This window comes from Chinchilla lanigera, unplaced genomic scaffold, assembly GCF_000276665.1.
Source record: "Chinchilla lanigera isolate Chin_1 unplaced genomic scaffold, ChiLan1.0 scaffold00030, whole genome shotgun sequence".
Lineage (NCBI taxonomy): Eukaryota > Metazoa > Chordata > Mammalia > Rodentia > Chinchillidae > Chinchilla > Chinchilla lanigera.
In genome coordinates, this window is record NW_004955431.1 from 18,756,587 (window position 1) to 18,771,249 (window position 14,663).

Sequence of the window (14,663 nt, forward strand, 5' to 3'; positions counted from 1 at the left end):
TGCCATTTTGTAAAGCCAAGATGGGTTTTAAAAAATATTTAGATCTGTTCTTTTTGTCTTCTTTCTAAGAAATAAGGTAAAAACAAACAAACAAAAAAACTGGAAAAGATGATGATTTGTGGAATTAAGAATCCAACCAAAATAGGACCTTTGAATTAATTTTCAGATTGAGGAACATATTTCCAGTTAGTGATAAACTAGATCCAAAGTCCAAATTTATTGTCTATAATAACATATTCAAATAATAACAATTAAAATTATTGAACAATCTTAAAAAACAAATTGAGCAGATTGTAAGTTTTATCCCCTTTGAATCCTAATACAAAAGTGAGTTTCCTTCCTAATTTTGTGTGTACATTGGGTTAATGCTATCTGTCTCCATCTAACAGAAATTCCATTGTTGAAGTTGGTGTAAGGATCCCTGAGAAGATGCAATCTGTGCAGAAGATGTTTAAATGCCAACCTGATCAGGTGATGTCCATTAGAACCACAAATCGGGATTATTTCCTCATTTCTGAAGACAGGTGAGTAATACAATAATTGTGTGTCTCCTGTGTGTAACACAGATCAGCTAAGAAAGCATTGTAAAATGATAAATAATAAATATACTCTGACTAAAAACTGTGCAACTATGTACTCATATGCCATCTCAGCAGATTTTACTATTTGTTAAAATGAATTTTACAACCCACTATAATAGTTTCTTAGGACTTCTAATAAAATACCACAAACTGAGTGGCTTAGAACAACAGAAATGTATAACCTTACTATCTTGGAGCCTGAGTCCAAAATCAAGATGTTAGAGAACCTTGCTCTTGGGGCTGAGAGGAAGGGGCTGCTCAAGGTCTTCCCTCTGACATCTGGTAGTGCTGTGGTTTGTGGTGTTCTCCCTGTGTGCATACCTCTGTGTCCTAATTTCCCCTTTTTATGAGGACACCAATCATACTGGACTAGGAGCCAACTCTATGCCAGTATGACCTCACCTAGACTAATTATATCTACCCTATTTCCAAATCAGATCACATTCTGAGGACTGGGAGTGGGATTGGAACATACTCTAGGGGAGCAAAAATCAACTCATAATAGTCACTATCACCCAGAGGTACTCCATGTAAAAGAACCCAATACACAAACATTTGTACAAGACCCATATCACGGAGGGACCCTGCTCACTGCTGAAGGAATCTTTTGTTTCTAAGAGGGTTTCCTGGTGCTAGAAGGTGCTCAGTGGATTCCTCACACATGTGTATCTGCTCGGGAGAGGCGCTGGTCGGGAGGGGAGCTGAAGCCCAAGAGTGGAGGACTTTGATGTATTTCAGACCCACCCAAAGACACAAAGCTCACTTCAAAGTTGTCATGTGAGTCTATGGAAAATAAGATGGGATTTATATAAATTCATTCAAATACATTCTTAATAAAAACACACATTTTCTAAGAAATAGCATGAAAATGGTGCTGACAGGTGAGAGGTTTGCTTGAGACCCCGGTAGAAATCTGTATTAAAGCCCAAAGTCCCAAACTCTGTGATTACAACTATTATTTTCTACTTCTCCTCCCATTTCCCTGAGCGTTCCTCATGGAGGTGGCATGAGAGTGAATTCTACTGGGTAAATGTGGAGGTGGTGAGGAACCAGAGGGCCGTTTAAGCTACTCAGGAAAAATCCTTATTTCCCCAGAAGCTGCTCCCACGGCCTATTCTAGCAGTAATAAAAGAATACTTCTCAGGCTCAAAAAGAGTGTAGGTGCCACTTGCCACACGCCAGCTCAAACTTTATTCCTGTCAACAGGGAGAAGATTAAAGAATGGGTCTCCTTCTTGTCATCGTTTTGCCGGGGTGTAATAGCAGCTCATCAGAATACTGAGGTGACTGTATATCACTAATAAAATACCGGGCACCTGAGCACAACCCTCTTTCAACAGAAACAATGGTAGCTTTTTCTTTTTCCTTAGCAACCAACATTCACACAAAGGATAAATAAGTGAGGAAATGTATGTCCTTGTTAATTTTTTATGATTAACAAAGAGGAAAAAATCTTTTGTATTTTTCAAGAGAGCTGAAATACAGACACTTCAGATTCTGATTATTGTGGTAGGGGGGAGTGAAAGTTAAGCGTAGTCTAGGACTATCATATTTTCCACCATTATTATTCAAGGTACATAATAAGTTTTCTTTCAAGTGACTAACTCTAGGCTGATATCTATAAAAATGTTTTTCATTTATCTTGAGCTTTAATATGCCTCTTTTGGGTAAAGGCTAGTAATTTTAACTTCTTAAGGGGCCTTTGTTAATTTCTTTCTTAGAGCAGACCTTTACAAAAGGGACTTGGACAACTTTGTTCTCATGTTTTCTAGGATGTTCCAGGCTTACAGCAAAAGCAAAGCCAAGGAGGAGGAGAAAAGAAGGCATGTTTATGCACAAACTGGGTGATGAAAGCAGAGGAGATGGGGTACAGGTGGAGACACAGTGAGAAGAGAGGCTGATTGAAGGAAATCAGCGTGGGCCTCAAGGCCAGGCTGAGGATCCTCAGGGACTGGGAGCGGGACAGGAACAAGCTGATAAGAGTGATCCTTGCTTAAGTGAGGTAACACTGGGCAATGTGCAGTCTAGATATTTCATGGCTGTGAAGAGACACTGGAGGCCAGGAGCAAGGTGAGAAGGCTGTTGCTTCATTCCAGACCCAAGATCAAAGGTGCCCTGCTCACACAGTTCCTTTCTCCGCCCACAGGAGAGATGCTGTTTGGCTGATAAAAGGCCCACTTCCTACCCCAGCCTTTTCTCTGGTCCTTCAAGAACATTGAACACTGTCAGCCCCACCTCATCAATGATCAGTCTTCCAGACATGGTAATCAGAGTCCCTGCGTTCTGTCTCTGAACGCTACATGTGGGAGTCTCCCAGCACTTCAAAATCTTACTCATTAGCAGCTGAATTTGACTTTCCCCTCCTTCCTAAAGCTTAGTACATTCTAAGAATGATTCCTAGCCCTAATCATCATGATCTATTCAATTTTCTACTTGCGCTGTTACCTCTTCGTGCCTTTTTTCCATTTATTTTTTTTTTTCTTTATTCCATTTAGATGTTCTCAGCACTCATCTGGTATGCTAGGCTGAGGTCCCTTTCTTTCCTTTCTCACACCAGTGACAAATCCCACTGTAAAAAGATTTCTGAAACACCACTTGATTTCCTGCTGTACTTTCTATACTTCTTAGGCATTGGCAGAGTTTGGTAATTTTATTCATTCATCCTGATCAATCTTCTCATTATAGCTATATGCATTTCATCTTCATTTCTAACAAAATCTACTCAAGGAAGTAAAATATAATACACCGATGACTTCTAATTTTAGCCTCGGCTTTCTTGGACTTGTAAGATTTCCAGCTTTGTATATTAGTAATGAACAGACTCAGTGGTTTTGTTTTCCTGCATAGATCCTATTTCACTGCTTAGAGACATTGCCATTGACGGTTTCCTCTCTGTGGGCACCAAGCACGTCTAAGGAGGCATAGCCTCCTATTTTATCTAGTTGGTAGCTCTCTGTCTATTTTAAAAGCTTTCTGTAACATAACACTCACCAGATCAAACACCTCATCTCAGTTATCCATTTGGAAGTAGAAATGATGGTAGTAAAGCGGGTTAGGAAAGTGAACCCTTTTCAACAAATGTCTCTTATATTTCACTCATGAGGTCCTTTATCCCCCTAGAGATAATATTATTGGTCCTATTTCCTTTTTACACTGAATATTCAGAGTCAGTGATCTTTCAACCAGTTGGAGTCAAGGATACCATTGGCCTTGTTGAATTTTGTCTCTGTGGTTGTTCAAGTTGGAAGCTTTCTTCACCCTGACTCAGCACTTTCTGGTTCCATGAGTGTCTCAGTCCATTTGTAACTGCTGTAAGGAACTACCACAGACTGGGTCATTTCAAAAGAAAAAAAAAAAAATTGTCACATTTCTGGAAGCGAAGTTCAAAATCGAGGGGTCCCACCTGGTGAGGGCCATCTTGTTGTATGTAACCTTGCAGAAGGGCAAGCAGGCAGGCCCAACACAGAAGTCAGGCTAAATTCATCCTTTTTATCAGAAAACCATTCCCTTAATAACAGTGTTAATACATTCAGGAGAGCAGAGTTCTGGTGACCTAATCACCTCTTAAAGACCCTACCTGTTAAGACTGTTACATGATAATTAAATTTCAACCTGAGTTTTGGAGGGGACATTCAAACCATAACAACGAGTTTGGAGCTAGGAAAATGGACACAACTTAAATACAGATGCTCAGGGACTGACGGTGGAGTTACAAGCTGCCTTAGTCCGTCATAAATTGAAAATATCCTAAGTTGAAGATGCATTTAAAACACCGCAGCTACACACACCACAGCCTGACAGCACAGCACAGTACACAGCTTACAGCACAGAACTGACTGTTTCCCCCCGGAGCTGCAGGGCTGCCTGAGAGCTCAACATCAGGAGAGACTGTCACCCCACACATCACCGCCCCAGGAAAAGATCAAAATTCAAAATTTGAAGCATGACTTCTATTAAGTGTGCACTGCTTTTTCACCATCATGCAGTAAAAAGAAATCACAAGTCGAGCCACCTTAAGTCAAGTATAATCTGTATACCTACTTTTTAAAAATTACCTCTCTCAGAGAACATTGATAGTGTTTTGAAAACACCCTGCCATCAGGCATTGTTCTTGGAGGGATTACATTGTACTTGTAACAATTCCCTTACCACACAAAGGAACTTCTTTGGTAGAGTATCCTGTATCTCTTGGGGGAGGGAAGGCAATAATTAATTGGTTAAACCTACATCACCTTGAAGCCTATAATTTGTACTGTCACATGATCAATACTACCTAATTGCACTGCTATGCAAACAGTAGATGCATGTGAGCAAAGCACAAAAGATAAATAGCAAGCAGGAAAAGGAGAGGTGCAGGGCTTGGCTCTGGGCTAATTACCTTCTCAGATGGGAGGAGCTGATAAATGGAAAAAGTTGGGAGTGGGCATGCCATGGCAGAGCTTAGTAACTTAGAGTGCCACCCACAGGACAAAATCACTTGCTCTGAGCCATAGCACCACATAGCTGAGAAACATCTAAATGACATGATCATGTATTTATATTAGAGGTGACCCAGATTCAAGAAGCAAGTTCAAGGTGTGTGGCTTGTGAATACAACCTTGGAAGATCCTCTGATCTTGTCAACTCATCTATTATGGCTTTTCCAGAAAGCATGTGGTTTAATTCTGTCTCTTGGGGGGAATTTCATTTTGGGAAAGGAGAGGAAAACCCTTAATTCCTTCTGTATCTGTTTTATTCAGCATTTAATGGAAAAAAGTCTTCCAGGATTCGGGCAAGCTCATCTTCCACATGTTTTCTTATCAGAGGTCACTGAAGATACTGAAGAAGAGGTCCATTACCTTACTCCTCGAAGTGTTCTTTCAGAGGTAACCCCTCCCACCCATCAGTCATTCATTCCATCAACAAATGTTCTCTGAGCTTATGCCATTTACTATTTGTGAGAACAGTTGACTTAGGGAGTCCTTTTGTATTCTGGACTGAAAGAAAGAGCAAATGTCCTCTAGTTATGATTTTTATGGGGTGTATTAATCTGTCTATTAGTTGGAAGCCTTTCTGAGTGCAAGACACTGTACTGTCCTAGGCATGGTGGCTACAGCAATGAATCTGACACTTTTCATGCCTAAGAGCTCACAGTATTTTTTTTTTTTTTTTTTTTTGGTTTTTCTCCGGTACCGGGGACCGAACTCACGACCTTGCGCTTGCCAGGCAGGTGCTTTGTCGCTGAGCTAAATCCCCAGCCCCTAGCTCACAGTATTACCAGCTGCCATATGATAGTGCTACACAGAGAGGAACAAAATACTCCGGAAGCATTAGAAACAGGAGAGCATTTCTCTCTCCGTTGGAGTCAGGAAAGACATTGGAGATTTAACAGCATTTATTGAATAGCTCAGGCAGGCTGAAATTCAGAGTATGTGAATGGCAAAGCAACAGCAACAAAAGAGCCTGGCTGTGATTGGTCTTGATTTCAGCACAGGTGCAGAGGTGGCTTCTAGTCTGGGAAGTGGGAAAACCTGAATCGTCTTTCTGTTATACCATCCCAGCAGATATATATCTTTGGTGGACTAAGAAAAAGGAAATAGAGACAAAAAGACAAACCAAGTGGGGAGGTGCATCATTTTTTAAACTGGGGGTTTTCTAGTAGATGAGGACATGTTTATTTAAAGAAACATTCTGGGATCAAATATGTTATGGAAGTGCCAGTTTAAATTTAACCAAGCTTTGTATCAGCAGAATTCTCAGAGCCTTTGGTACAAGATGCATTATTAAGAGCCAAGAGGCATACAACACACAATATTTCGAAGCTCATTTGATCACAGAAAATTCTTTCCTGCCCCAAATATTTTCATACTAGTGTTCCCTGGGGCAGAATCTCTTAGGATAGTCCATCCAGCCAATTGGGTGTTACCGAGTATCAGTGATAAGCCAACATTTGCTAGATAGTCTATGTGATGCAGAGTCTAGGAAGGCAGATAAAACTGTGCAGTAGAAATTAGGAGAGTTGTCAGTAGTGGCTGAGGTGATGGTGTAGGTGTGGGACTTCAGCTAGGCCTGACTATGATTTCAAAGGGCAGAAGAGAAAAGGGGTGTCCCAGATGAAGGAAGCAGCATGAATATGAACACTAGAAAAGCACTATTAGTGAAGGGCAGCAGTGGGAAGACTGGCTTGATTGGAAGGTAGCATTAGAATTATGGTTTAGTGATGGACTAGGTACAATTGTCTTAAGGGTTTTGGACAAACATTGCTATCAACATCTCTTAGTTCTAAGGGGCTGGTTGAGTACCTCCCAAGGGCAGCATTTTCTAGGACCCTCACAATTCCTGAAAGTACCTCGGGCTACCTGCTAGCATAGTAGCCTGAGACAAGCTCCACATTGAGTCTGGTCTTTGAAGCCACAGGTTCCATGATTCTGTACTAAAACTGACCCAGGAAGAGGGCTATATTATTAAAGTGCCTAGTGATGAAACAAAAAGATAAAAAGCAACTTAGTCCAATAGGAAACTTGTGTTAAGAGCGGGGGGACCTGAAAGAAAAGAGGTTGTTGAGTCTATCAGAAGTCTTGCTGGTTCAGTCTCATGTAGGTAAGGGTGGCTGATACTCCCTGAATGAGAACAACCGTTCATCCAACAGTAGGTGTACTTACCGTTTCAGGGCCCTGAGCAATAACATAAGACGACATCTGACTGATTGGTAGATTTGCATCCTTCTGACCCTTCCTCTTGTCCTTAGTTGGATAATGTTATTGATGCCAGTGACCCTGGGGAATCCACTGAAGCTGCTTGTCCGGATGGGGTCTCCAAGGAAACTGAACATGTTTATATGTCAATGAAATCCTTGTAAGTCAAACTGGCATTTGAAAATTTGATCTTAACTAATGTAGTCTTACAATTACTACCAATTCATTTTTAATAGTTGAGAAATTGATATGCAATACTCCCACAGACATTATTCAGCACGGGTTGAATATCCCTTCTCCAAAATGCTTAAGACCAGAAGTGTTTAACATTTTGGAGTGTTTGTATACACATAATAATATACTGTAGAGATGGAATGTGACTCAGTGAGCACAAAATTCGTTTTATGTTTCAAATATACCTCATGCACATAGCCTGAAGATGATTTTATATAATATTTTGGTAATTTTGTGCACAAAACAAAGATTCATGGTGTGGAATTTTCCATGTGTAGTGCCATATCGGAACTTATTTCATCTTTTGAACCATTTCAGCTTTCAAATTCTTGAGTAAGGAATGTTCAGCTCATTTTGGGATCTCAAAATAAGAAAAAGTGGCAATGGTTTCTCCATCCACAGAAAACCATTTGTGACATCCTCAGGACATTTTGTGTCTGGGGAAGTTGTTTCCTATTTTACATTTATGTCTCTCACACTCACACTCTGTCTTCCAAATCCTGTAAGGGGCTATTTTGGTTCTGTATCCATTTTTAGAAGGAAAGCTTATTGGATTTAATTCTAATTGTGGCTGTGACCCTGATGGTTGGACATTCTTCAAGCCCTTGTTAGTTTTTACCCGGCTGTTAGCCGCTTACATCTGATACGCACTGTGGAAAGTTGTAAATAGACATGCTAAAAAAAGGGTTTGCTTTAACTTTGTATACTCTAGTTTTTTCAACGAGACACCCCATGTATCTGCTGATTGCCAAGAGGAATCCCAGCCTCTTCCAGAGATCCGGAATGAAGGGCCTCACCTGCAAGATCAAAACTCAGGAAGCGATTCATGCCTTTCACCTGCCAATACAGAAGCACAGACTACAAATGATGAAACGGGGTCGGCCTCACTAACTGTTGTGAAATTGTCTATTTTACTCAAGTAAAGCTCTAATTTCAACTTTATGGGTCCTAAGAGCAAAGCAGCCTTCCTATTTTTACTTTGAATTCAAATTTTGAACCCGTTCCTAAAAATCTCCAAGTCAGCCAAGGATCTGACCAGTTTCTCCCTGTCACTGATGTTTTGGCTAAAGCCAGTAAATAACTGAGCTGGAGCAAAGATTGAGCCCCTCGGCTAAAGGTGGCAGTTTTTACTATTTTTATAAGTTCTCCCTTGGCTGGTCTTTCAGGTGTTGGAACTTTGAAACCACAATGATCTGAGTAATGCATCACCTGAGTTTTACCATTAGCGTAACTGTGGACACGCAAGCCTCATGATGCTTGGTTATAGGGATGTTTAAGTTTTAAGCGATGCCAAGACCATTTGATAAGATTATGGTAATTTTAACTCTTTTCCATGTCCTCTTCTACAGAATCATTTCAAGCAGAGAAATATACAAACTGGCATGATGTAGATGGTTGTATAACCAATCTAATCCACTTCTGCCTCCTTTTCCACCCATGCACTTCCACATCCCAAGAGGGACAGGGAAGGACATTAATGAGTAATTTGTAGGAATTTAAATTCATATTTCTCTCTGAATGTTTTAAACAATCTTTAACTGGAAAATATCATCTCAGAAATAGAAGGCCAAAATCTCCTCAGAGAGGGCAGTTCAGAGACAGGGACAGTTGCCTGATGTGACTTTTACAAATGTTTTCTCCCTCAGTAACATCCCTGATGAAAGCCATGTGGAGACTCTGAACGTGTTCCTTTCTCCTCCTGATGTCATAAACTATCTTGCTCTCACAGAAGCCGCAGGGCGGATATGGTAGGTGGGAAATTTGACTGCTCGGGACCATAAACGAGATTAAAAGATAAGAAGACCGTTCTATTTCGAAACACTGTATTTGACAAAACTGACTGTGGACTTGTACTGTTGGCTCTGAGGCAAAAGAAAAGTACTGCTGTGTAGAGAGTCAACTGGGAGGTGGGTCTGAGAGGACTCCAAGGTTCTGTGAGTAGCACATTTCTAATTTCTCAAAAGTGAGAGAGACTGGGTAGGAGCACATATATCGAAGGGCGTCATGCACTTCCCAGTGAATATTTCATGAGTGAAAGAAGTGAGTGAGGTTAACAAGAGCCAATGATCTAAAAGAAAAAGCCTGATCAGGACACAAGACTTCTAGACACCAGCTAAAAGAACTTCTGGTCAAGGACTCAGACATAAAACACATCAGATCATCACTATTTATTTGATTCTAAATAGTCTTCTTTTTTTATCTAACACTAGGAATTGAATCCAAGGGTGCTCTACCGCTGAGCTACATCTTCAGCCCTTTTTGTTATTTTGAGACAAAGACTTGCTAAATTGTGCAGTCCAGCTTTGAACTTGCAATCCTCCTGCCCCTGTTTCATGCTGGCTTCAGTCTATATTCTCTCAAAGACTGTAATTTATTTTGATGGAAGACTGCATGTTTAGAAGAAAACACCTTTTAATGTAAAATAAATGCTATACATTCATTACCTTCTAAATTCTAAGTGGGCAGGAGTCATAACCTTTCATTTTTCCAAATTTTCCGCAACTACAGCCTCCATAAATACTTGACCAGATTGTAGACTTCTGTGTGACTAAGATGTTTCATTCATTCATTCATTTACTCATGGTTTAATTTTATGAGCTTATTTCCAGTAAACACATTTTGAGCATCTTCTATTTACTTGTAGTTATAAAAATATAAAAAGGAAAAAATCAAAACCCACACTTCCAGGTAAACATACAATCTGTTGAAAAGATGGCCCCATAAATAAGTAAACATGATATGCATTTTATTTTAAAATATGAGAAGTAGCCAGGCATGGTGGCACACACCCTGTAATCCCTGCACTCGGGAGGCTGAAGCAGGAGGATCATTGTGAGTTCGAGGTCAGCCTTGGCTACAAAGTAAGCTCAAGGCCAGCCTGAACTGCATAGTGAATCCCTGTCTCAAAAAAGACAAAAAAATTAAAAAATTTTAAAAAGTAAATATATGATAAGTAAGTTACCTAGAAGCAGACACATAGTAGAAGTCCATAGGCAGAAGAGAGTCTAATTTATAGCAAAGGAAGTGGAATGTGGGGGTTTTCAGGGAGCAGAGTTTTAAAGGAAAAGTTAGGCTCTAACTTCACTGTCACTTCAGTAGTGACAGAAAAAAATGTTACTCCAAATGGAAAGGAAAAATGAGTCTGCCTTAGATGTGGTGCAACCCTGCTCAGAGCAGAGTCCCTGTGGGCCCCAGAGCTGTCCTGTTCTCCCTATGAATTCTCTCTTTCACTCGGGTATTGAGTGTTGTGTTTCTACTGCAGTGTGTCTCAGTGGGGAGGACCTCCACATCTGGGGTGCTTATTTTCCCACGGAGATCATGTTTTGGCCGTGAATGGGATGAAGCCCCAGAACCTGGAAGAGATGTCTCTGTTTCTCACCCGGTCTATACAGAAGGAGGTGAGTCTTACTTACCAGCCCGAACCAGGGCAAATCAGCGCCAAGAGAAACAAGATCAAAGTCTTCTGAAAAGTGCTCAGAATACAAATGAAATTCTTCCCTTTCACATAAAGTAGTACTTGGCAACAGCTTTGGTCTGAAGATAAGGTACTGGGTTCAGGACCTCAAGAGCAGCTCACTGTGGCAAAAGAACTTGTGTGGAATCAGTTTGGCTCATGGATTGCAAAAACAATGTCTTTAACCAGGTTTTGTCTGCTTCCTCTAATTCTATAAGATTAGGGTAATGATAACGCCAGAGGTTGGAGAATTAAATAATATGTTCTAATGTGCTTACAACGGTGACTGGCATGTATAAGGAGTACAATCTAGTCACAATTATTTCTACCTCTACTTCAGTTGGCCATGGAATGCTGGACAAACTCACTCTTTTAAACCTTAGTTTCTTCATCTCAAAAATCAACATCCCCTTATGTTCCTCATGAGCTTATTCTAAGAATTAAACCTAACATGGGTATTAGCCATATGTATATTTTCAAAGGATTGACCTACTTTTTTTAATCTTAATTTTTATTAGTACATGTTTGGGCTATGTAATGATTACATTCATAATGGGAAGTTCACACATGTGCATAACACATCTTAATTTTTTTTACATCCTCTTTTCTGGGCTGGCTTATTTTTAAATGGTTTCATCTAGTAATACATTCTTCATATAACTCCTCTGAACCTGTCCAAAGGTTGCTAAACCACACAGTCAGATAGTCACAGCAATGACCCCACTTCTGGTACCAGAATCTTAGTTACTTTCTTCATCACTGGGACATAATACCTAACACCCACAATGTAAAGGAGGAGAGGTTTATTTTAGCTCATGTTTTCAGCCTCTGGTCAGCTGGCACCAAGGCAGAAACAGCATGGCAGATGGGCACACCAGAAACAATGGTGCTTGTGTCATGACAAACAAGAAGCAAAAATAAAGAAAAGCACCTACAAGTGACCCACCTCTTTTAACTGACTCCACCTCCTAACAGCATACTCAGTCACTGAACCCACCAGTGGATGGAATCCACCAGTGAATACAGTGCTCCGTGATCCAACCATTCTCCACCTCTAAGTGCAAGACGGTTTTAAGGGAGAGGGACATTCCAGTTCCAAACCGCAACAGGGGCTAAGTGGTCAAGAGAATCTCTGTACCCTTCGGAAAGTAACCAAACAATATTCTGACCTGAAAACCCAGGCACTGGTTAAAAGACCAAGAAAAGAGTTTTGGGCTGAGAACAGATCCAACAATTCTTCCAGGTATCACAGCCTCCCCCTTGTCATATTTGCCTTTCCATACAGGAAAGTCTCTTGCATAAGCAGAGGACACCAGAATTTCTCTTGTACTCATTCTGTCTTCTTCCTTCTGTTTGATAACGGCTCCTAGATGCTATTGAGAACTATAAAGCATCCACCAACATGATTATATGGAAGATCAGAAGATTCTCCTTCTTTCTCTCCATTCCTGACTTTCTTTTAAGTGAATATCTCCTTTTTAAATCTTTTAAGTGAATATCTCCTTTTTAAATCCAAATACCTGGACCTTGGAAGGAAAAAGATTGTTGAAAAGGGGAGATATGGACCCAAAGGAAGAAGAATAATGGCCCCTAATGTTTTAAAGCACATGAGCCAATCACGTCTATTTTTCTTCCTGTTAGGATATAGTTCAGAGAGATGGGAGGTTGGGGTAGGGATTGGATAAGGACAGCAAGGGACAGAATGTAAGATTTTTTTAAGGCAGTGTTGGCAGTGTGTGTGGGGGTAGTGGAAGGATATACTAGGTTGTGGGAAAACTCACTGAACTTTGATTTCTTCCCAGTTTTGTCTGGGTCTGGTCCTTTCTAATGGTCTTATTTTGATTCACTCATCTCAAGAGACCTTTTACATTCTTGGTGCTACTGGGCCCCTCTGGGTACTATTGATGCTCTCTGCAATCTACCCGAGAGGCTCAGGCCATTAAGTGGATTCCAGAAAATAATAATCCATCTTCGACCAGAATATATGAGTCATTAAGTCACTTCCAGTTTCCTCTGGCCCACTGTAGTTCATTTCAGGATTTTCTTCAGAAGCAACATCAGTGTGTGAAGGAGGACAGATTGAGAACCGAGAATCCTAAAAATAATCTTCGCTCATTTTATTTTTTCTTTCTTGCATTTTAGAAAATAAAACTCACCATAGGCCGGATCCAAAATTCAGAGAAATTCCATGCTATGTCCTGTACATGCTCCTTAAAAAATCAAGGAAATGCGCCTGTTCAAGAGGACAAATCTGAACTGAAGAAGATACTAAAGAGGAGTCCAGCAATTAAGAAGGGCCAGAAGGGAGATGGAGAGTAGCCTGCTGTGGGCCTATTGCAGCAGAAGGGGGATGGAGCCTCGTGTGCCCTGGGCTCTGCTATTCACAGACTTGTGATATAAAATAAGCTCACACACCTCTCTAAACCAGTGTATCTGCATCTTAACAATGGGGCTAACTATCCCCTCCCTGGCTAATGCACCAGGGATGCTGAGAAGGTCAAGTGGGATAATGACAGGGGTCACAGTGAAGATGGAAGGCCTTATTATCTGAGACTTTGTCCTAAACAGCACAGACACAGATTGGGTAAGTCCTTCATCTAATTAATACAGACTGTGTATTCTGTGAGGTCATGGTGCACATAATCATTTCTTTGTTAAGAAACAAACAGTTGGAAACCCTCATCCCAGGAAGGCAAGATTCCCCAGAGAGATGTGAGACCTCTAGGCCTGCTCAAACACCTCCCATGACTATTTGTAGTGGATTGATAACTGGTGGTCAACTTATAACCCCCAGCTGAACTGAGTAAGGGTGGTGCTGGGTGTGGGAGGCCCACTTGACTGTTGCCAGCAGCATAAGAGGCAGACCTGGAGAATAAGAAGGAGGCTGTTGGGAGCTAAAAGGCTGTTAGAGTGGAGAAAGACGGTTGTGAGCTGGTGGAAGCTGTAAGGAGCTGTTGGTTGTTTTGGAGGATCTCATCATGCTGGCTTTCCTGATGAACTTGCCTGTTTTCATCCTCAAAGGAGCTTGGGACCTCGTGGGCACTGAGAATAGCTTTGGTTCACTTTGGGGGAGCTCTGGTCCTCACTTTGAGCATCGCTTCCCAGCTCCGGAGGGGAAGATGGTGCACTGCTCATTTTCCTGGACAAGCTTGTCACGTTGGCTTTCCTGATGGGAACTCAGTTGTCCTGATCATCAGAGGAGCTCAGGACCTCACTATTGCTGAGGATGGCTGTGGTACCTTTCGGGGGAGTTCTGGTTCTTCTGAACATCGCTTCCTGGCTCCAGTGCAGATCCCTCAGCCTGTTAGCACAGATCCTTCATTCTGCTGACACAGACTTTCTAGATTCCACCACTGACCTTTGGGCCTTCACAGCAGATCCGTGTAACAAGTCTGCATGAGACACTGTTACAGGCTCTAGGCCATCAGGTGGACTCATGGGAAGCATTGTTATGAGCTCTAGGTCTTCAGCTGGACTCATGCAGGATATTGTCATGGGATCCAGGCCCTTGGCAAGATTCCTTGGTCTATAGTTTGTGGACTATATTTCCTGCACTCTTTTGTATACCATTCTTTAGGTGACTATTATAAATATTCTTATAAAATATGTGTCCTGTATTATATTGTTTCACCTTGCACAATAACCCCCAAACCAACACACTATTCAACCCCCAGAATCTAGAATGCAAGGGCAGGATGGCCGCTTGTATTTAATACATCTC

The 14,663-nt window shown here is 41.2% G+C and overlaps 1 protein-coding gene across 12 annotated transcripts in view; it reads left to right on the forward strand.

The window, feature by feature from the left end:
* Positions 1 to 14,663, forward strand: part of Plekhs1 (pleckstrin homology domain containing, family S member 1) — a 52,528-nt gene that overhangs the window by 10,597 nt on the left and 27,268 nt on the right. For 4 of the 12 annotated variants that reach the window (XR_001234619.1, XR_001234618.1, XR_001234620.1 and 1 more), the window contains exons 5-14: positions 390 to 524; positions 1,200 to 1,358; positions 1,788 to 1,863; positions 2,353 to 2,403; positions 2,727 to 2,843; positions 5,320 to 5,445; positions 7,308 to 7,414; positions 8,201 to 8,407; positions 9,135 to 9,236; positions 10,751 to 10,886. Coding sequence is in view for 8 of the 12 variants with exons in the window: in XM_013515824.1 (XP_013371278.1) it covers positions 390 to 524; positions 1,200 to 1,358; positions 1,788 to 1,863; positions 2,353 to 2,403; positions 2,727 to 2,843; positions 5,320 to 5,445; positions 7,308 to 7,414; positions 8,201 to 8,407; positions 9,135 to 9,236; positions 10,751 to 10,886; positions 13,085 to 13,261 (1,393 nt within the window). In the remaining 4 variants the exon portion in view is untranslated. The other 8 variants (XM_013515824.1, XM_013515825.1, XM_005387803.2 and 5 more) reach the window with 7 other exon arrangements.